Below are 23,354 nucleotides of genomic sequence, written 5' to 3'. Positions count from 1 at the left end.
TGATAGAAAGGTTTAATTTGAATTATTATCATGTATACAAAGAAAATATACAAATGAATTATGAATGTAAAGTGAAAACATAACATTTCTTCATTCCTTAGGACAGATATTAATAACCTAATTTCAGATGACAAATTAATGTTTTATCCTAAATAATGGTAAAAAAAGATAAAAGTTATTATTTATTGATTATTATATGCTAAACACTGTCCTAAGTAGGTGGGTGAGAACTATCTTTATCTGCCTTTTACCAGTGAGGAAACTGAGGCTTAGTGTACCTTACCTATGATCATACAGCTAGCATATTGCAGATTCCAAATTTAATTTAACTAGCTTTGCAGGATTATGTATAGACATCCTTATTTAGCCTCTAAGTATTCATTTATCTGAGAATAAAAAGCAACTGTTGGGTAATCTTTTGTTGTATTTCTGATATGCATTGTATCTATAAATTGTTAGCTTTATTTTTAATGATATACATTTCTTTCAACTTTATTTATAGGTGGGTCTTATCAAAAGCAAAAAAAGATGATACAGATGCGGAGATTTCTATATATGATGGTAAAATATTTATTTAAATATTAAACATAACCAGTAGAACCCAGAGTTCACAAGCTTTTGAGATTATATTTTTATTAAATATATATACGGACCTGAGGCCCCATCCTGCCTCACCATAGAATGTTCGGTATTTGTCTTATCTCCTTTCCAGTATGTGTGGAAGTCTGGGTAATCCATACTTAAGCCACCATCCAGTTTTCTAAATTTTCACTCCACTGCAATTAGTCTTTTGCACGATTTCCCAGGCTACTGCTATTCTCTACTGTTTCATCTCAAGCATGGGCCCACCTAGATCAAGTTATAACCTTTGGCAAGATTCTCCTAGAGGATGCAAGACAGGACATTTATGAGAGCTCTGAGAAATGCAGCAACTCCTGGAGCCCACATCTCCAGGCCCACAACCATTATCACTTGGCCTCTGATAGGTTATCTTCAGCCTTAGCTGTAGAAAGAAAAGTCCTGTATGCAAAGGCCATCTTTTCTTCCCTAACAGTTCTCTCCCGGAGTAAGAGGAAAGAATTTCTTCCTCCTATTAGTCTAGAACCAGCCTCCTCAATTGTTACATCCTAAAGCAGGATCAGTCTCAGTCAATGTGATGAATAGTAGAAATTTTCGCTCTCCCAGAAGACCTCAGACCCATAAGGATGTGACCTTACACTCAGATCCCAACAGGCATTACATGAGAACAACAATGGAACAAATAACAGCATATGTAGGATGCCAGTTGTCTGCTTCCTTTTCATAGTGTCTGTTTTAGTGTGAGATAAAGATCATGCCTGCATGTCTCCATCCCAGTATATATGCTTATATACTCCAGAAAGAACTCTACCATGTGCACAGAACAAGCAGTACTGCATTCAATCTAAATCCATTTAGAGAAAAGAATAATTTCCCTCAAAGAAGCAGCAGGTCTGCAGAGATAGAATGCTACTTAGAATGATACACACAGAAATACACACCATCGAACAGAATGCTTGACTTAAAACCTCTGTGTTTATCTTACTTTACAGTTTTTGTTTTGTTTTGTTTTTTTAGAACAGCACTGGGTAGATACTTGCTTTATGTTTGTGTTTGAGAAGTATCCATTGATGGAGTTTTCCTATAATTAGGATATGGACTATTTTACCAGTGAGTTTAAGTCTCTATTTCTTGCTGGACAAAAATGACTCTTAGCTTAAAATTAGAACTCAAACAAGCAAGCAAAAAACAAGCCTCTTAACATGTAAGTTTGGTCTGTAGTCTTATTAAACAAAATTATCCATGAAAATAATTTTTTACCATATTAGATTTGGTGTGGTTGGTTGACTTTTTTCAGTTTCTTGAAAGAAACTTTGAAAAATACAGAATCTCTTAAAGGTCCAGGTCCTGAAAATGGCATTTTGCATATAAATATTAGCAATATTGTTTATATAGTGGTTAGTTGAGACCAATATCATTTTCTTTGCAGAAATATTTAGTATTTCTAGTTGTAATCACAGCTTCTGTCATGTACCACTTGAGTAAAACTAAATCCTGTATTTTCAGAAACAAGCAAATCTGTGTGAAACATGTGCTGGGTAACAGGGTTTGCATTTGGAGGAACCTTATTTAAATTTTTCAGATTGTTATTAATAAAAGTATAGCTGTTTAAAAAATCACCAATTCTTTAAGTAACCAACTTTCAGGAAGTCTTATAAAATTGTATGAATTCTTTTTGAAATTTTGCTTACATCAGAGTTCATATTACCTGGCATTGTATAGAATTTGAGTAAATGATTAGCTAATGAAAAGTTATTGTTGATTTGAAATTGGGAAAAACATCTTGTCCTTGGAGAATAATCACCTTGTCACAGGTTTTCTAAAATTAAAGCAGTACTTTTAAATAGTACTTTTTCATAGTGGATAAATGTATGCACATAATTACAAAAAGTATGCAACATAGTCTTTACTATCAGTGTCCTAAAACTCCTAAATATAAAGTCGTTACTTCTTAAAAGAAGGCCTTTGTGATTTGGTCAAGCCACAGGTTAGTAGTGATAATACAGTTGCTCATCAATGAGAGAAAAGAAGACCAAATGAATTCACCTTTTGTAGAAAAGTATAGTATATCCAAATTAGGGGACAAAAAAGAAAAGAAAGTCAAAAACTTTGAGAAATGAATTTTTAAAAACCCAATAAAGTGTGCACCATAGACCAAAAAACACCCCTTTCTGATTCATGAGCCTGTCAGGTTCTTGCACTGTTGTTTTTTAGAAAGAAAAAAATGTACATAAAGTATGTTAGTAATTCAGAAGTGCCCGTTAATATTTCAAGTTGGCCCAATGCTGGAAAATAACCAGTTTTTGCTAAATTTTTTCTCAGAATAGGCAATACCTCTAATTTTCAAAACTAAAATATTTTATACAAGTTAATATAAATTAGTTATTAGTTTTAAAAGGAGTAAAGGAGGAAAGTCCAACCCACAACTTTGGGGTGGCAGGTAACCCCTCTAGCTTTGCGTTGTATGCAGCCTGTGATCTAATTGCAGGAGCTTCCTGATCTTAAACATGGGGAATTCCAGCCTAGAGAGGACCTAACTCAGCTTTGCTGTGCTACAGCCTAGTGCTTATCTAGTATGTATGACTTTCTTGGCCAAAACTTCCGAGAACTGATTGGCTTAGCCTAGAAAGGGTAACTGCAGTTTGTGTTCTTTGGGCATAACAATTTTCAAAATAAAATTTAAATCCCTACAATAACCTCTGCAAAGTAAAAGTGGCTGATGATACCATGAATTTCAAAATAAATAGACTGAGGCAAACTCATTTTGTGTTAAGGATGTACTTTGTTCCTTATGTAATTTAAAAATAGCTCATTTTTAAAATAAAATGTTGATAGACCCTATGAGACAAACCACATTTTGTGATTTCGTTGGTTACAATCTTTAAGAAAATCCCAAATTAAGCCAGCTTTAGAGGTGCTTTAATTAAATAGTGTAGCATCTGTTATTTATTAGTTTCCATGGTTTTAAGAGAAAAAGAGGAGCAGATATTATTTCCTGATTTAAAATGTGATTTTATTTTTCCCAAATTAGCCTTCATGGAAAAATCTTATTGGTCACCACTTCTGATAAATAGTCTTAAGTCAGTGTTTCTGGTTTTAGTTTAACTTGCTTTGTTTTGTATTTTAGGAAGATGGGAAATAGAAGAATTGAAAGAAAATCGAGTACCTGGTGACCGAGGACTGGTGTTGAAATCTAGAGCAAAGCATCATGCAATATCTGCTGTATTAGCAAACCCCTTCATTTTTGCTGATAAACCTCTGATAGTGCAGTAAGTTTTATTATGTTTTTAATACTTTTTTTCTGACATTTATATTAGTTTTGTATAATTTGGCTTCTGAATATAGGTATAATGGGTATAAAATGGGCATAAAAATCTAGATTTTCCTTTTTCATTTCATTTGCTTAAATACACAATGCATGTATACACACAGACACCCTGAGATTTTGAGTGAAAAGCGAGTGTGTTGAAAAATTATATACGCTATAATATGCAACATTCCACTACCATAAACCAAATAGTGCAAACTAAAAGCACCATTTTTATTTTAACTCTTTACTTAAAATGACGTGCTGTTAAAGATATATTAACCTCAATATATTCAGAATGGAACTGTAAATATTGCTGTTAAACCAGTGATAAGATTCAAACACAGCAAATTCATCTTAAAGAGGAAATGCCCTTTTAAAGGGCACATGTTCTCACAGACAGTCCCCCTACCCCTCCTTCACAATGTGACATAAACTAATTTTATTGTGATGTTGTTTGCATGTGTAACTGTTGTAAAATCAAGTATAAATTCCTCAAGCTTGTTTCGTCTATACTGGTATAAAACCAAAATAGATCTGTACAAATACAATTACAAAACCAATGAAATTCATATTAAAAACAAAGAAAAGGAAATGTAGAAGTGTTACTTTCTACGTTATATCAGAAGATTGAGCTGTACAAAGTTAATTACAGCTTAAGGAAATACCATTAACTGTAAATTTACCACTCCAGAACCCCTTCGGGTTTTTGTTGACATATTTCTGTGTGGTGTAATTAAAATGCCATTTTGTGTTTTAGAAATTTAAAACAATATGGCATTTGGTATAATTGGCTTAATTTTTCAGCTGTGGATACTTTGGCTTAGTTGCATCGTTATTTCAATAAATTTAAAATATCAGTGTCAGAGTATACAACCATTTAAACAAATGAAAAATATTGTTATAAGTACTTATTGGGATTAATATTTGAGCTGGATGTTATGTCATTATTCAGAGTTTGGTGTTTCTTTTTACTTGAAAATTTGAAAGAAATCTTATTATTCTGTTGAATTTAGGTGAATATAATATCATTTTCTATTTTAATTCTTTGTGGCTTAAATGAAGCGGTAATGGAAAATTATAAAAAGTTTAACTTCTCCAGAGTAAAATGAATCAAATATGGTATTTTCAGAAAGTATAAATCACTACTAGTCAAGTAAGTGAGAGTTTGCAAGATTAGAAGCAAAGATAATAAGTCTGAAAAAATTATTAAAGCAGTTGTGAAATTATTCTGAAAAAAGAAAAGGAGAATCAAGAAGAATTGAGTAGCAGTCTTTGCTATGCTTGAAAACAATTCAAAGAAGGATAGTGAATATTTGTTTTTCTTAATTTTGATGAAATGGGATAAATAAAAAGAAATTTTATATTAACTACTATAAATACTATAGATTTATGATATAACTTTACTCTAAAGCTGCTTTTCCCAAATTGTGTGCATATTAATGTGCATTATGTGGTCATGTGCATTTTAGAAACTAAAACCATCTGAACCTTAAAAATAGTGAAGCATATTTGTCCATTAAAGACTTTGAGAAGTTCTACGTATATAAGCCTGTTTTTAACTTGAATGTTGTGTTTCCCAAACATATTTGACCAGGAAGTTTCCCCTCCCCAACAATAATTACTATTTAATGGGACGGTTTAGTAAATGCTACTGTAAAGAAAATAGGGTTGACATATACTCTGCATTTGTCCTCATTTTTCCTATGATTTAAGATTAGCAGCAGTCAAGCTCTATGTCATACATTTCACTGATCCTCAAATCCATTGTGAACTACTTATACTAGGCACAAGTTAATGATTTGAAAAATCTGAAAGTTTGCAGCGTATGAAATAGACATAGTGATCCAGTCTAGGCATACATAAGACAGCAGAGCCGTCTTAAATTTATAGAGACAGTTTACACAATTGTTGTCTCTAGTTCTTTTCACAGAACCCTTTATCCTTAGATCACCTATAATAAAGCTGTATCTCTTTTTATTTTATTTTACTTAGAGTAGCAAATTACAATCTTTCAGAAAATCCCAAATTAAGCCAGCTTTAGAGGTGCTTTAATTAAATACTGTAGTTCACATTATGCACCATTTCTTTTACTTTATACCCTTCAAAGATGTTTCATGAAAAAAAAGTTAATCAGCTACTGCTTAAAATAAAAATATTGATAAGGCTTTGAGGAAAACAAACTTCTTTATTTAAAAAATGAAAAAGAACAAAACTTCCCGTCCGATCATAGCACAAGCTAACATTTTTGAGCATTTATTGGCCCATCGCTGTGCATGACAACTTCTAATCATCATAATAGTCCTTTGAGGTGTAGGTATGGGCAATGTTCCCACATTATAGATGAGCAGGTAGAGATTAGAGCTTCAACAATGTGCCTTTAGCTAAGGTGTCATCAGAATCCAGGATAAATCTCAGGTCTTTCTGACTCCAAAGAACTTGCTTGTATCCACTATTGTAGACATCTTGAGAAATAAAGCAGCAATTCAGAGATGATCACTTAAAAATTTACTATATTTTTTCTATTCTTTTCTATGCAAAATACATACACTAATTGGGTTTAAAGTGTCAAAGTTTTGTATGCTGTTATTTTACTTTGTCAATAAAGTTTCTTCAGAAACATTTTAAACTACAGTCCTTTTATTAAAATTATCACTATATCCTGTTGCTTCTCTGGTTTTCATCTCTTTTTGCTTTAATTCATTAAACCAAATCATAACTTTTTTGATTTTCACTGTTTTTCACTATGATATTCATTTCCTCATTGATTTTTGTCACATGTAATTCACCCATTTACTAAAAATCTCTTCTAAACAGTGTTTAGTAAGACTAACAAGACAACAATAACCAAACTTTTGCTGAGACTTACGTGTTGTAAATCCAGGAAGAGACTGCCATGTCAGTTCACTCCTTTAGCTGTTAGACTGTACTTCCCCTATCTCCTGGCTGTTAAGGTCTCAAATATTCCAGGTTATTGACTGAGATTATGAAATCTCTTTGCTGGTGGTATTTAATTAAATGTACAACTTATTTAACATGGTTTTGGTGTAGCTGAACTAAAAGACAGGTTAGTAGTGACCTGGGTATCTAGGATCATTAGCAGTTTCTTAGAAACTTATGCCGTAGCTATGATCCCCATAGTCTTTGTTTTTTAGTTTATAAAGTATATGTATAGTACGTACCTTATTTTAATTTGAAGTTTCCTGTTAAAAGTTTTAGTCAAAGTATCTTGTTCTTAATTCAAGAGTTTTGATGAAAGGAATTCTTTCAACAAATTGGTTGACTTTTCTATAGTTGGTTATAATTATTCTATTTTCCATATTTTAAGGATGTGCACAGAAAAGGCATTTCTGGTTATGCCCTATAGGTTGTGGATATGTTTTGCATGAGCTTTCTGGTAATGTAAAACGTTTGTGTTTAAATGAGTTGAGAGTATAATACGTTAGATTCTGAACAGCAATTAGTAGTTTTTACTTATCAGCAGTATGATTCTTTTTCCCTTCATTTAGATATGAAGTAAATTTTCAAGATGGTATTGATTGTGGAGGTGCATACATTAAACTCCTAGCAGACACTGATGGTTTGAATCTGGTATGATATTTTAATATTTAAGAAAACCTTATTAAAGTTAATAAGTATTTTTAAGAAGTAATTGAAATTTTCATTTTCAACTGAATTCAAAAATAACTTTGAAAATTTTTATCCAGAGTGAGTTTATATAGCTTTTACAGCGCGCCTTCAAGCTTCATACACAGCTGTGTTACTTGATGGCATCAGTTTTGTAATCTTTAGCAACATAAAAAAGTTGGCCATGTCTATAAATAAAAAATAGCCTGGTGCTTGTAAATGTCACCAAAAGATCAGCTTACAGTTATTTTCTTTATAAAATAATAGTAATACGTTTGTTAGGAGAAGTAAGATAATGGAGCAAAGCAGTAAAACAAAATGGCCAAAGAACCAAATTAAAAAGGCGGACCAGTTCAGGAGTTGGCAGTCTGCAAAAATTTACTGAGTTAAAAATGTTTTCATAGTGAGGCAGGTTATACTAGGACCATTTGAAGTTTGGAGACATTTCTTATAGCATCCTGCTATAGGAGACTGTGTCAGGATTTCTGCATATAACAAAAATAAAATAAATGAGACATTATGAGATATTTGTCACAACGCTTGGCTATGAAACAGATTAAAGGATTCTTTTCTTATTATTAGAATCGGGTAAAGGGGAAGCCATTTGTAGTATATGGTGAAACTCTTAGGTATTGTGAGGTGATGATCACCTGAAGGTGCAATGGCAATAGTAAAGTCAAATACCAAGTATTTTTCTAAGCACTTTATCTGATTAACTCAGTTAAGCCTCCTAGAAACCTTATAAGGTACGTACTATTATTATCTCCATCAGAGGTAATGAAACAGAACTACAGGGAAGTTAAGAAATTTGCTCAGGGCCACACACTGGTTTAAAGGCAACGGTAGGATCTGAACCCCAGTATCGGACTCTGGATCCCATGCTCTTAATGAGTAGGCAGTGCCAAATGAAGAGAAGTGACTAGTAGTGAAATGAAGAGCATGTCGCTGTGTCTGTTTTTGAGTCTGAAGTATCTTCTTCACTTGTGCTAAGCCATTTTCTGGTGTCTTACTGAATAGTAGTCATGGCTAAGTAAGCACTGTAGTCTTAAGTCACAGTGTGCTTTTCTCTATGCTTAATTTTGTTAATAAAATATTAATACAGATCTTAATAGAGTAATTAAAACTTATTATGATGTTGCTAGGGTGGAACCAACTTCTCTCCTACATCTTCAGGATAGACGTAGTGTGTGCCTTTTTTAAAAATCTATTTTGAAATAAAATTTGTCATTTCCCACATCCTTTATTGTCAGTTGTGTCAACTAATTCATTTAATACATTTTTGTGAACTCTAACCAATGGGGTGGAATAGAGAAATTCATTAGATACACTAATTATGGACTAATCCCAATACTCATCTCTCTTTGAAGGAAAACTTTTATGATAAAACATCCTATACCATTATGTTTGGACCAGACAAATGTGGAGAAGATTACAAACTTCATTTTATCTTCAGACATAAACATCCCAAAACTGGAGTTTTTGAAGAGAAGCATGCCAAACCTCCAGATGTAGACCTTAAGAAGTTCTTCACAGACAGGAAGACTCATCTTTACACCCTTGGTATATCCATTTATCTATCTACCTGTCTGTCTGTCTGTCTGTCTGTCTGTCTATCTCTCTATCTATCTCTCTATCTATCTATCTATCTGTGCTGGGTGTTAGTTACGGCACACGGGATCTTCATTGTGGCATGCGGGATCTAGTTCCCTGACCGGGGATCAACCTGGGCCCCCTGCATTTGACCACCAAGGAAGTCTCAGTATATCTTTTTATTTCATTCATTAATTCAAAAATATTTACTGACTGCCGACGTTTTCATGGCAAGTGCTTTGGGAGAAACACAGATCCTTCTGTTAAGGGCTTACCTTTTTAGGAAAATAAGACACACATACTTATAGCACAGGTAGAAAGTAAAGTGCCATATGAGGTATAGTTAAGAGCTCAAAAGTAATATTACTTTCAGTTTGGAAACTTGGAGAAAACCTAGTGAAGTGAATTATTTTTGACGTCGTCTTGAAGCATAGGTACAAAGTAGAAGATAGGAGAGGAATGGGATATTTTAGGCACCCTGACATTAGTGGTGCTGAAAGAATAGAAAATTGGAGAACAGGGTTAAAGAGGAATAAGCCCTTAATAGTAGACTTTATTCTATAGGCAGTTGTCATTTTTGGGTCCTGCCTTATGGTGGTTGTGGGAAAATTTTGAAAGGGAACACATTGAGCAACCATCTGTTAACATACTTAGCTTTTGTAACCAGGAGTTTGCGTATATGTTGACTGGAAGGAACACTATATGGGATTGTTTCTTCTCTTCCCAAGTACATCTGATTATAGAGCTTTAGTCTGCCCATGATTGCTTAAAATCACAGCATGTCAGAACCTAACAGGACAACACTATCCAAGACTAAGATATTTAGATTTTCTTTCCAAAAAATGCAGTTATAGAAACATTCATTTTGCCTGCCAAGGCAGGGACTGATTTTATTTTTAAAGTCAATACTGTTGTCAAAGACCTTTTTCTGAAATTGGAAAATAGTACTAGACATTTTGGAGAGCATAAGGTAAACCGTAGAAACGTAGAAATAATGAGAAATTATAACTAGAACAGAAAAAATGAATTTTAATTAGACTTTGTATAACCTGGTCAATAACACTTTGCTAGTATAATCGAAAGCCACAGTTCCACTTTCAGGAATTTATCCAAAGAAAATAATTCAGAAGAAAGAAAGTGACCTATGTGTGAAAATATGGTGTAAATTGGAAGCAACCCAAATGTTACAGCAGTGGTTTTCTTTCTACACAATACAAAACGATAACTACGAAAATGTTTAGCAACAGGGAAGAGATGCTTATAATATTAAAATGGGGAACGAAAATGAGATTCACATTGGAGGCACATCCTGATATCCAGTAGACAAATTATGCAAACAAAAAGAAAAAGAGTAGAAAAAACTAATTTTTATTAATCACCTCATAGGTACCATGCTCTGTGCTAGACATTTTGTTTGTAACCATCATGTGAGGTGAGCAGTTTTTTGCCTTAATTTAGGTTGAGTAACTTGCCCTAGGAAACAAAAGTAATTGGTAGGACTGGAATTGAAATTCAAATCTGACTCAAATATTTACTTTTCTTACTACTATACACAAACTTTGTTGTGCTAGGATTATTGAGGGACTTTTTTCCTTTTAAAAAAACTTTCTGTAATACTATTATGTTTTTATAATATTATTCTGTAGCTGTTCTGAGATCTTTACAGGGTCCCTTAAAAGACTATAATCCAATGCCTTTTGTTGTAGATTCATTTAGAATATTTAATACAGCTTTCTGAATGGAAAGGTTTTTTGGCTAAAGATTTTGGACAAAGATGTCTTTTCACATATGTGTAATTGTCACGTGCTTTTTGATTTACTGTAATTTTAAAACTTTTCGGCTGCAAAATTTATTCAGAAAATACTCCTCAGGATTTTTCTTGAGAAATGCCTTTTTTTGAACCAGAAAAGGTCTAGTGCATTTTTCCATTTAAGATCTTATTCTTAGTTCTGTTTCATTCTTGACTTTTTTCCTTTGTGTAGTAATACAGTTTTATAATCTCAGCTGTAATAGAAGAGGGAATAGTGGAGAAAAAAGAGAAGGGAGAAAATACTGAGTGTTCATTTGCATTATTTGAATTTGTATATAAATTGCAATATCTGATTTTGATATAAATAATTTGGCATTGCTGTGACTGAAACCTCTGGAGATTGTTATTATTTCAGAATTATTTTTTCAGAACGTGGTAGCTCACTTACCTAGTTAAGTCAGGATCATCCTGACATTTATTGACAGCTCCTAGTTCCTTAACTTACTAAAAGCAACTGTTAGGCAGCTACTTTCATCTGCTATTCTTTCCAAAGATATAAATTATACTCAGTGACTCCCCACCCCATGTTTACAGAAAGGAGAGAGAGCTTTTATTTTGTCATTACAATGATAAGGGAGTCCTTTATGAAACTTTTGGCCTGGGGACTTTTAAAGAGCTAGAATCTACCTTGAAACAAACATACTAAACATACTTGAAACAAACATACTAAAAATACTTGAAACAACATACTAAAAGGAGCTTGAGTATTTTCAGTCATCCTTAAGACATTTTACACTACAGTTTACGAATCAATGAATTTGAAATGCCAATGAGCTTTATAGATTTCTAGGAAGTCATAAGAATGTTTCAATGTTAAATTCCTGATTTTGGTGATTTGGGGGTTATGTAGGAAAATGTCCTTGTTTATAGGAAGTATACATTGAAATATTCAAGGATGATATGGATGAGGTCAGTAATTTACTCTCAAGTAATTCAAGAAAAAATGTTCTCTACAGTATACTTGCAACTTTTAAAGTTTGAGGTTGTTTTAAAAATTATTTTAAAATAGTGAAGAAGATTAGGTTGTATTCTGTAACTATGAAAGAATGAAGCTGACTGGTCATGTGAACCCTAAGCTGAGTTAGCTATTGAATATTTTTTATTTGAGAAGCAATGGAGCATTTTATTAAATTATTATTATTACTTAAAATTTTATTTTGGGTTTTAGAAGGCATTATATCTAGTGATTTTAGCATATTTTGATTTAATGCATTGGTAATTCCTCTATTCTGGTTGAGAGAAAATTTTACCCATGAAGTTTAGGGTAATTTTATTATTTGGAAGCTTATCTTTAATGTGTCTATCAATATGATGTGTAATATCTTTAAATTGGTCTTTAGTGATGAATCCAGATGACACATTCGAAGTATTAATTGATCAGATAGTTGTAAACAAAGGAAGCCTACTAGAGGATGTGATTCCTCCTATCAATCCTCCCAAAGAAATTGAAGATCCCAGTGATAAAAAACCTGATGATTGGGATGAAAGAGCAAAAATCCCTGATCCTTCTGCCGTCAAACCAGAAGATTGGTAAGCAGAGAATTCAGTAACAAGCGTTATTTGGCATAAAGTAATGAAATGTAACAATGAAGTAAAGTTTACAACCAATGAAACTTATTTTTTTAAACATCAGAACTACTTATTTTGACTCTTTTGGGTGAAATACTTCTCTAAAATGGATTTTGCACTTCCCAGCCTTTTAATTATCTTAATTTTCATTTTAATTAATATTTTAAATTTAATTTTCTTGCCTTTTTCAATATAGTGTTTTTATTTTATATGCTTTCAATGCTGTGGGGGGAAAATCCTGTGAATCTAAAACACCAACGCTTTATTTTTTCATTAATTTTTATTGCAGTATAGTTGTTTTATGATGTTGAGTTAGCCTCCACTGCACAACAAAATGAATCAGCCATACACATACAGATATCCCCTCGGGTTTTGGACTTCCCTCTCATTTAGGTTACCACAGTGCATTAGGTAGAGTTCCCTGTGCTCAACAGCATGTTCCGATCAGTGGTCTATTTTATACATAGTATCAATAATGTATGTGTCAGTCCCAATCTCCCAGTTCCTCTCACCCCACCCCTTTCCACCTTGGTATCCATACATTTGTTCTCTACGTTTGTGTCTCTATTTCTGCTTTGCACATAAAATCATCTATACTATTTTTATAGATTCCACATATATGCATTATTATATGATATTTGCTCTTCTTTTTCTGACTTACTTCACTCTGTATGACACTCTCTGGGTCCATCCATGTCTCTACAAATGACCCAGTTTCATTGCTTTTTATGACTAATATTCTATTGTATATATGTACTACATCATCTTTATCCATTCCTCTGTTGATGGACATTTAGGTTGCTTCCATGTCCTGTCTGTTGTAAATAGTGCTGCTATGAACATGTGTTTTTTTAAGTTATGGTTTTCTTTGGGTATATGTCCAGGAGTGGGATTGTTGGGTCATATGGTAGTTCTTTTTTTAAGTTTTTAAGGAACCTCCATACTGTTTTCCATAGTGGCTGTACCAACTTACATTCCTATCAACAGTGTATGAGGGTTCCCTTTTCTCCACACCCTCTCTGGCATTTATTGTTTGTAGATTTTTTGATGATGGCCATTCTGACTAGTGTGAGGTGATACCTCATTGTAGTTTTGATTTGCATTTCTCTAATAATTATCGATGTTGAGCATCTTTTCACGTGTTTGTTGGCCATCTGTGTGTCTTCTTTGGAGAAATATCTATTTAGGTCTTCCAGCCATTTTTTGATTGGGTTTTTTTTTTTTTTTTTTGATATTGATCTGCATAAGCTGCTTGTATATATTTGGAGAGTAATCCTTTATCAGTTGCTTTGTTTGCAAATATTTTCTTCCATTCTGAGGATTGTCTTTTCTTCTTGTTTATTGTTTCCTTTGCTGTGCAAAAGCTTTTAAGTTTAATTAGGTCGTATTTGTTCATTTTTGTTTTAATTTTCATTACTCTAGGAGGTGGGTCAAAAAAGATGTTGCTGTGATTTATGTCAAAGAGTGTTCTGCCTTTGTTTTCCTCTAAAAGTTTTATAGTGTCTGGTCTTACATTTAGGTCTTTAATCCATTTTGAGTTTATTTTTGTGTATGGTGTTAGGGAGTGTTCTAATTTCATCTTTTACATGTATCAGTCAGTTTTCCCAGCACCATTTATTGAAGAGGCTGTCTTTTCTCCACTGTATAATACCAACACTTTAATTTCAGTTCCAGTTTGATGGTTATCATGTACGTGTGTGTGTACTTCACATAGTTGCAGTCTTTTCAGTTAATGATTCATTGGCTTAAAATAGCCATATCCTCAGCATCTTATAAAACTATATAGGATTTACTTACACCAGTTTGTTTACTCATAAACTTTTCACTAGCTGAGTATTTGTGTGGTTTCCATTCTATACGATTATGAATATTTCCTTAAAAGAAATGTATTCAGTTCCAGAGTTCCCATAGCTTGAGTTCAGATGGTGAGACATACTTCTCTCTTCCTCTCTTTACCGAGATATTCTTTGTCCTTCAAATATGTTTTGCAATTGCTCTATAAAATCTTGTTACCTTTATTCCTAAGAACCTTTTTTTCTTTTTCCTGCTGATGGGTAACTCTTAATTATGGCTTTGCTAAGATTATCTGTCTTTATGTATTTAACCCACCCTGTTACTTATCTACTGCTGTGTAGCAAATTGCCAGAGAACTTAGCAGCTGAAGACAACAAACATGAACTCACCCAGTTCCTGAGAGGCAGGAATCTGGGAGTGGCTAGCTCCCCGGTTCTGGCTCAGATTCTGCGTCTGAAGATTTGACTTGGGCGGCTGGAGGATCCACTTCCCACAGGCTTCTGTAGCTATTGTCAGGGAGTTTCAGTTCCCTGCCACCTGCGCCTCTCCTTAGGTCAGCTCATGACATGGCAGGTGGCTTCCCCAGAGGGAATGATCCAAGAGGGAGAGAACACAATCACAGAAATTGCAGTGCTTTTTATAACCGAAACTCAGAAGTGACATGCCATCCCTTCAGCTGTTCTGTTTGTCACACAGACCAACCCTAGTACGGCTGGGAGGGGATTACACAAAGGTATATGTCCTAACTATGAGTAAAAAATGTTATATTCTTAGTTTACAAGAGGTTTTTTTTTTGTACCCCGTGATTGGGTGTTGGATTTTGTAAAACGCTTTGTGTGCATCTATTGAGATGACCATGTGGTTTTTCTCCTTTATTTTCTTAGTGTGGTGAATTGTATCAATTGATTTTCTAATATTGGACTAACCTTGCAATCTACTTGGTCAATGAGTATTGTCCTTTCCATGTTTGCTGGATTCTGATTGCATGTTTTTTCTGTCACATTTGTTGAAGTATAATTTTCATACAATTAAATCCATTTATTTTAGATACACAGTTCTATGAGTTTGGACGAAAATATACAATGATGTAACCACTACTGCCATCATGATATGGAATATTTCCATCACACCCTAAAGGTCTCTCATATTCTTTTGTAATCAATTTCCTCCTTCTACCCTTAACATCTGGAAACCACTGATGTGATTTCTGTCCCTTATAGCTTTGCCTTTTCCAGAATATCATATAAAATGGAATTATATAGTATATAGCTTTTGTTTCTGATTTCTTTCACTCAGAATGATGCTGTCTGAGATTCATCCGTATTTTTGCTTGTATCAGTAGTTTTGTTCTGTTGCTGAGTAGTGTACCATTGTAGGGGTTGTATCATAATTTGTTTATCCATTCACATGTTGAGGGAAGTTTTGGTCGTTTCCAGTTTGGGACGATTATGAATAGAGCTGTTAGAAACATTTGTGGACAGGGCTTTGTATAGATGTGATTTTTCCTTTTTCTTGGGTAAATACCTAGGAGTGTGATTGTACAGTAAGTGTATGTTTAAGTTTATAAGAAGTGCCAAACTTTTCCAAAGGGCTGTACCATTTTTCATTCCCACTATTATGTAAGAGTTCCATATGTTATACATTAACAGCATTTGGTATTATCTGTTTTTTAAATTGATATATAATTGCCAAATAGTATTGTATTAGTTTATGTGTCAGCATAATGATTTGATATATGTATGTATTGCAAAATGATCACTACATTAAGTTTAGTTACCATCCATCACTTCACATAGTTACATTTTTTTTTCTTGTGATAAGAACTTTTAAGATTCACTCTTTTAGCAACTTTCAAATATATAATATAGTATTGTGAACTATAGTCACCATGCTGTACATTACATCCCCAAAACTTATTTATCTTATAACTGGAAGTTTGTACCTTTTGACCTTTTGGTATTATCTGTTTTTGTTTTTCTGTTTTTCTTTGGCTATTCTAAAAGGGTGATATCTGATTGTAGTTTTGATTTTCATTTCCCTAATCCTTAATGTTCCCAATTTTCATTTACTTGCCATTCATATCAATTTCTTTGGAGAAGTATATTTCCAGTGAGAGTTCTTTATATTCTAGATACAGGTGTTGTATTAGTTATCTAGTTCTGTATAACAAATTACCCCCAAATTTAGTGACTTAAAACAACATTTGTTATCTCTCAGTTTCTCTGATTCAGGATTCTGAGTGCAGCTTAGTGGGTCCTCTGGCTCTGCGTCTCTCAGCTGCAATTAAGATGTCACCTGGGACTGCAGTCATCTAAAGGCTCAAGGAGGAGCCGGATCCAATTTCATTCTCACTCAAGTGGGCACTGTCAGGATTCAGTCTGTCAAGGTGCTGAATTGTTGTTGGACTGAGTGCCTCAGTTCCTTGCTGGATGTTGGCCACAGTCATCCCTTGGTTCCTTGCAGTCTAGGCCTCTCCACAGAGTATCTCACAACATGGCAGCTCTTTTCAGTGGAAGCAAGGGAGAGGGGAAGGGAGGGGAGAAGACAGAAGAAGGTGGAGGTTACAGTCTGTAGTGGGTTAACACTGTCCTCCAGAATTACATGTCTACCCAGAACCTGTAATTGTGACTTCATTTGGAATTAGGATCTTTGCAGCGGTAATGAAGTTAAGATGAAGTAATACTGAATTAGGGTGGGCCTTAAATTCAGTACTACCAGTGTCCCTTATAAGAAGAGGGAGATTTGGACACAGACACATAGGGAGAACATGATGTGACAGCTGAGGCAGAAATTGCAGTGATGCATCTACAAGCCAGGAAATGCCAAGGGTATTCAGTGGCCACCAGAAGCAAGGAAGAAATAAGGAAAGATCTGCCCTGGAGCCTTCAGAGAGAGCATGGCCCTGCCCAAAACTTTGATTTAGAATTTTAGTCTCCAGAATTATGAGATAATAAATTTCTGTCATTTTAAGCCCAGATTGTGATGTTTTGTCACAGCATCCTAGGGAAACTAATATGCAGTCTTTTATAACCTAATCGTAGAAGTAACATGCCACTACTAATTTCTGTTCATTCATAACAAGTTATTAGGTCCCACCCACACTCAAGGAGAGTTGATTACGCTTGGACATGAGTGCCAGGTGGCAGGATCATTGGAAACCATTTCAGAAGCTGCCTACTTCAGTCTGAGACTGCCAGTGCCTTGATTGCAATCTGCCAGAGTTCCTGAGCAGAGGACCCAGTTAGGTGGTACCCAGATTTCACAATACAGAAATTGCAGTAATAAATGTTGCTTTAAGCCCCTAAGTTTTATTGTAATTTGTTATACAGCAGTAGTCAATTAATACAGATATGCAGTATGCAAATATTTCCTTTCACTCTAGGGGCTGTCTTAATTTTCTTAATAGAGAGCAGAAGTTTTGATTTTTTATGAAGTTCAGTTTGTCAGTATTTGTCTTTGATGATTCTTGCTTTTTGCATCTTACTAAGATAAGACGTCTTTGCCTAAATGTGACAAAGATTTTCTTTCCTTTTCTAGACAAATAATTTTGACTAAAACTCTGTTCTGAGTTAATTTTTGTATGTAGTGTGAGGTATAAATCAAGATTAATTTTTAAAAATATGGATGTCTAATTGTTCCCGCATCTCTTATCATTAATTTAATATCTGTAGTGGTCTGTACTGATGTCCCTTCTTTCTTTTCCGATATGGTAATTAGTGTTTTTTCTAGATACGTCTAGCTAAAGGTTTATCAGTTTTACTGGGCTTCTTGGAGGACCAGCTTTTTAGTTTTTCCCTTCCAGTGGCCTTTTTTATACTTTATTTCCTTCCTCTTCTTACTTTGGACTTAATTTGCTTCTCTTTTCTGCCTTATTAAGGTAGAAAATAATTTCTGATAGAAGCAGCTGTAAATTTTCTCTAAGCACTGCTTTGTGTGCTTAGAGAAATAATATATGTATGTTCCACAAACATATATTATTTCCAAGAAAATTCAGTTCTTCCTTTATAATTTCCCTACTGATTTCTTCTTTGATTCCTGTATTTTTAAGTGTGTTGCTTTGTTGTCAATTATTTATGGATTTTCCAGATATGATTTTCATTTTAACTCCCAAGTTAATTCTGTTGTGGTCAGAAAACATTCACAAGTGTCAATTACATCAGGTTGGTTGATAGCATTGTTCAAAAGCTTTTATATTCTTAATGGTTTTCAGTCTGTTCTTTTACTGAGAGAAGAGAATTAAAATCTTCAACTGTGATTGTGGATTTGTCTTTATCTTCTTTGAGGTCTGTTAGTTTTTGCTTCATGTATTTTGCAGATCTGTTACTAGATCAGTTCACAGTATTTCATGATCTCTTGAGGAACTGACCTTTTTGTTATTATAAAATGTCCTTCTTTGTAAACTCTCATAATACTCTCTGTCTTGAAGTCAACTTAGTCTAATATTAAGTTAGCACTCTCATTTTCTTTTAAATCGTGTTTCCATTGAATATTATTTTCCATTATTTACCTGTATAGGCCTTTATTTTTCAGGTGATTTTCTTGTAAGCAACTACATTTGGGTCTTGCCTTTTAATTGGAGTGTTTTAAACCATTTACATTTAATGCAGTTATTGATATGGTTGGATATAAACCTACCATCTCACTACTTGTTTTCTCTTTGTCCCATATATTCTGTGGCTTTTTTTTTTTATCCTCATAATCATCGTATAAAACAGGCTTTATTGTCCCTATGTTACAAACAAGGAAACTGGGGGTCAGAAAGGTAAGGTAACTTGCTCCAGGTTACACAGATTGGGTTGTAAATAAGGACACAGACATCATTGTCATCAACATCATCATTATTATTATAAACAATAACAGCATTTAGTATGTATTACTAAATTTATAAAGTTTTTTTTCCTGAATTTTTTTGGATTGAGTTATTTTATTTTATTTGAGTCTTCTATGTTTTCTTCTATATTGGCTTTTTGGCTTTTCCTCTATAGTTTGTTGTTTTACTGGTTGCTGTAGGGTTTGCAGTATGCATCTTAAACCTATTTCAGTCTACTCAATGTTATACCACTTCATGTCCAAATTAATCATATGAGTCTTATATTTTCTCCCTTCTATCCTTTGTGCTATTAACATACATTTACTTCTATATATACTATGAAGGCCATACATATTTATTCTTCAATCAGTATCTTTTTATCAGACAGTTGTGAGGGGAGAAGTTCTTTTATTTACCCCCATATTTACTATTTATGGTACGCTCCTTCTTTTGTGTAGATAGAAATTCCCTTCTGTTATTATTTTTCTTCTGCTTGATAAACTTGTCTTAACATATTGTAGTACATACCTGTTGTCATTGCATTCTCTTAAATTATTTGTCTGAAAATTTCTTTATTTTGCTTTCACTTTTGATGGATTTTTCACTATGGGATTATAGGTCGATAGTTATTTTGCAGCAGCCATTCCTCGTCATGAGGCTCACATTGACTCTGATGAGAAGTCAGTTATTATTCTCATTCTTGTTCTCCTTTACCTAATATGTCATTTTTTCTGTTTGATTTTAAGATTTATTTTTATTATTATTGGTTTTCAACAGTTTGATTTTTGTTGTGACTTGATGTCATTTTTTTGTGTGTATATTTGCCTTGCTTTGGGTTCTTTGAGGCTTTTGAAATGTGAGTTTATAGTTTGTATCAAATTTGGGTAACATTTGGCCATTATTTCTTTAAATATTTATATATGCCTCCCCATCTCTTTTTTGGGATGCCACTCAGATGTGTGTTAGATTGCTTTACATTTGTTACACAGGTCACTGAGGCTCTATTCATTTTTTTAAACCACTTTTTCTCTGTGTTCTTCATTTTGGAAAGTGTCAGTTCCTATTTCTTCAAGGTCTTGTTGTCTGTAAACACTGGGGTTACCACCTATTCAGAGCATAGAATGTTGCTACTGCAAAACCAAAAGTATTAACTTGTTAACTCTCTTGTAGATAAAGAGGGGTACTGGTTAGCAGTGAAAATGTCTTTGCCTTCAGGAAAATAGTATAATAGGGAAGTAACTTGTACAAGGTAGGAAGAACAGTACTTTTTAAAAAAAATTTAATGTCACTTATTAGTGCATCACTTCCATGAATTCATGCTATCAGAACATGCTATCAGAAAAGGGCTACATCCTTCCATATGGGCTTTCTAACATTGCTTCATATTTGTTTGCCCATAAAGAATAAGGCTGGGACATACATTTGCCCTTAAATGAGAGAAACTGTGTATACCAGTCTCATTCTGATTGGTGAAATGTGTGAGAATTTGTTTTATAAAGTGCCAAAAGAGATGCGCCCTTAAATTTTAAACTCTGGTTACTCTGAGCCCTCAGAGACCTTAAGATAACATTGATATAGGCAAGTACAAGTCTTTACATATACAGAGTTGATTATTTCAGTTTGTTACTCAGTCTTTACATATATAATTGATTATTTCAATACATACAGGTCTTTACATGAATAGAGTTGATTATTTCAGTTTGTTTCTCAGTCTTTACATATATAATTGATTATTTCAGTACGTACAAGTCTTTACATGAATAGAGTTGATTATTTCAGTTTGTTTCTCAGTCTTTACATTTTTATTATTTTATTGTTGATTGTTTGTTATTCAAGTTTTGTTTGGAAAATCGTAATGCTGCTTCCTATTTAAAATTTCTGCTTTTCTGTAAAGATGAAAATTATGTTAGTAGTTTTATTCAGTACTAACTGTGACTATGTTTATATACATTAGAAATTACTTTCTAAGGTTTTTAATGAAAATATAAAAATTACTAGAATTAAATATGAAGAGTTTAAAAAAAAAGTAATATTGGAGTAGGGAAGATCTTTCCAAATATAACATAAAATTGAAGAATCATAAAGGAAAATGTTAGTGAATTTCAACTACATGAAAATAAATGATTTTTACATCGCAAAAAAAAAAAACCTGCCATAAACTACATTAAAAAATACATGAGAAACTGGAAAAAATTTTAATTCATATAGCTGACAGCTAATTTCTTATTAATTTCTAATATATTCCAGAATATTAATTGTAGCATTATTTGTGATAGTTTTTGGAAACACTAAATGTCCTTAAGAATAGATAGATTAAATAAATTATGATATATTCACAAAGTAGAAAACTATGCAACTATTAAGAAGAGTGAAGCAGATATATATTTATATAAAATAGAGCTCCTAGGACAGTCTTGACGTGTAGTAGTCATCCCATATATGTTTGTTGATAAATGAGTTTTTAAGTGAACCAAAGCAAGGTCTAACATACTCTGTATAGAACGCTATCATTTGTATAAAAATAATGTATATATACACTTATGTGCATGTGTGCATAGAGCATAACAAGTAATATGTACAAAAAAGTGTATAGCAGAAGATTAGGTGGATGAGAGAGAGGGGAGGTTGTAGGCACAAAGACAGAGGGTAGGAAATGCCTTTTGGTACCTTCTGAATTTTGTAATGTGCATTTTTAAACTGTTTGAATAATTAATAATTGGCATAAAATACTGTATTTACAGGGATGAAAGTGAACCTCCTCAAATAGAAGATTCAAGTGTTGTTAAACCTGATGGCTGGCTTGATAATGAACCGAAATTTATTCCAGATCCTAATGCTGAAAAACCGGTTGACTGGTAAGCATTCTTTGTCTTCAAATATCAATTTCATATGTTTATTGCTTGCTTTTTTGTTACTAGTTTATATGACCAACAGGAGAGACCTGAGGTTACTCCATTTGCTTTGTTCTAATATCCTAAGGAATGAAGACATGGATGGAGAATGGGAAGCACCTCAGATTTCTAATCCAGCATGTCGGATTGGGTGTGGTGAGTGGAGCCCTCCCATGATAGATAACCCAAAATACAAAGGAGTGTGGAGACCTCCAATGATAGATAACCCTAACTACCAGGTAATAACCACTTGTTCCAGCCCCATAGTAAACTTTAAGATGTTGTGTTATTTCTGTTATATATCTAGTTATTGATAATGTTATGTTAACTTTAGGAAATTTGATTTGTTATAGTGTGCCTTAGCTATCTTAAGAAGTCAAAGAAAAGAGACTGCAACTAATTTATGTTTAAAAAGTAGAGCATTCTTTAATTTTCTGGGGGAATAAAATTAAGAACTAAAGATAAGTCACTTTATACTATATTCTTCCTTAGCGATCAACTGATGATCACTTTAGAATAAAATTTTATTTTAGAATTAAATATAAGAAGTGAGTTCTGATCAAGAAGACTCACATTGTACATTTTAGTAATTAAAGTCTGTGCTTAATTAATATGCTTCTTAATCTCTGGTGTTATTAAAATTGAATTTTTTTTACAAAATATGAATCAGATATATTTTGAGTGTACCTAGCTTTGAGGGTAGAAGTTCTTATGTTATCCATTTAACCATGTAGTTTTATCTGTCTAATCATTCATTGACATTTTCTAACATTTACTTTATATATACAGTTATATATTCTTTTTGCTCACTGTAGTTTTTCTTCATAGCGTTTATCACAGAATGCCTATTTTGGTAACTTTTGTGTTTAACGTCTGTGTCCTTCATTAGACTTGAAACATCGTAATGCAGGGACCATATCTGCCTTGTTTATCATTGTACCCTAGCACCTGGCGTTGTGCCTGGCACAGAATAGACATATGTGATGGCAGAATGAGTCAGTGAGTGATCATGTTGTCCAATTTATTTGATTTGGCTGAGTTTAATCATTCAAGATCTAATGGAACTTCTGTGTTGAATAAGTGTTCTGAGATTCAACCATGATTGATTATTGATGCCTATCATGAGTATATGTTAAAAGGCGCAGTTCCATTTTTTTTTTGCCATACAGTGGTCTCTTGGATTTGAATAATTTTACCAATATCTTGCCTTGACCCTCTTTACTAAATGTAAAAAATAAAATTTTGTCTAATATAATATCAATTGTAAAATTTAGTTAAGTTTCTGTGTATATTGGATTTTCACTCTGCCTCTTTTTTTTTTTTTGCAGAGTTTAAAGTCAGTATCATTCATAGGGAACATCATGTACAGGATAAGAA

The 23,354-nt window shown here is 33.3% G+C and overlaps 1 protein-coding gene across 2 annotated transcripts in view; it reads left to right on the top strand.

The window, feature by feature from the left end:
• Positions 1-23,354, top strand: part of CLGN (calmegin) — a 46,789-nt gene that overhangs the window by 16,109 nt on the left and 7,326 nt on the right. For both annotated transcript variants that reach the window (XM_057727492.1, XM_057727493.1), the window contains exons 4-10: positions 503-561; positions 3,707-3,848; positions 7,396-7,477; positions 8,881-9,073; positions 12,254-12,443; positions 21,828-21,941; positions 22,066-22,216. In XM_057727492.1, coding sequence (XP_057583475.1) covers positions 503-561; positions 3,707-3,848; positions 7,396-7,477; positions 8,881-9,073; positions 12,254-12,443; positions 21,828-21,941; positions 22,066-22,216 — 931 coding nt within the window. The remainder of the gene's footprint in view (positions 1-502; positions 562-3,706; positions 3,849-7,395; positions 7,478-8,880; positions 9,074-12,253; positions 12,444-21,827; positions 21,942-22,065; positions 22,217-23,354) is intronic.

The sequence above is a fragment of the Hippopotamus amphibius genome, chromosome 3 (assembly GCF_030028045.1).
Source record: "Hippopotamus amphibius kiboko isolate mHipAmp2 chromosome 3, mHipAmp2.hap2, whole genome shotgun sequence".
Lineage (NCBI taxonomy): Eukaryota > Metazoa > Chordata > Mammalia > Artiodactyla > Hippopotamidae > Hippopotamus > Hippopotamus amphibius.
This window is presented reverse-complemented; position numbering and strand designations above follow the sequence as displayed.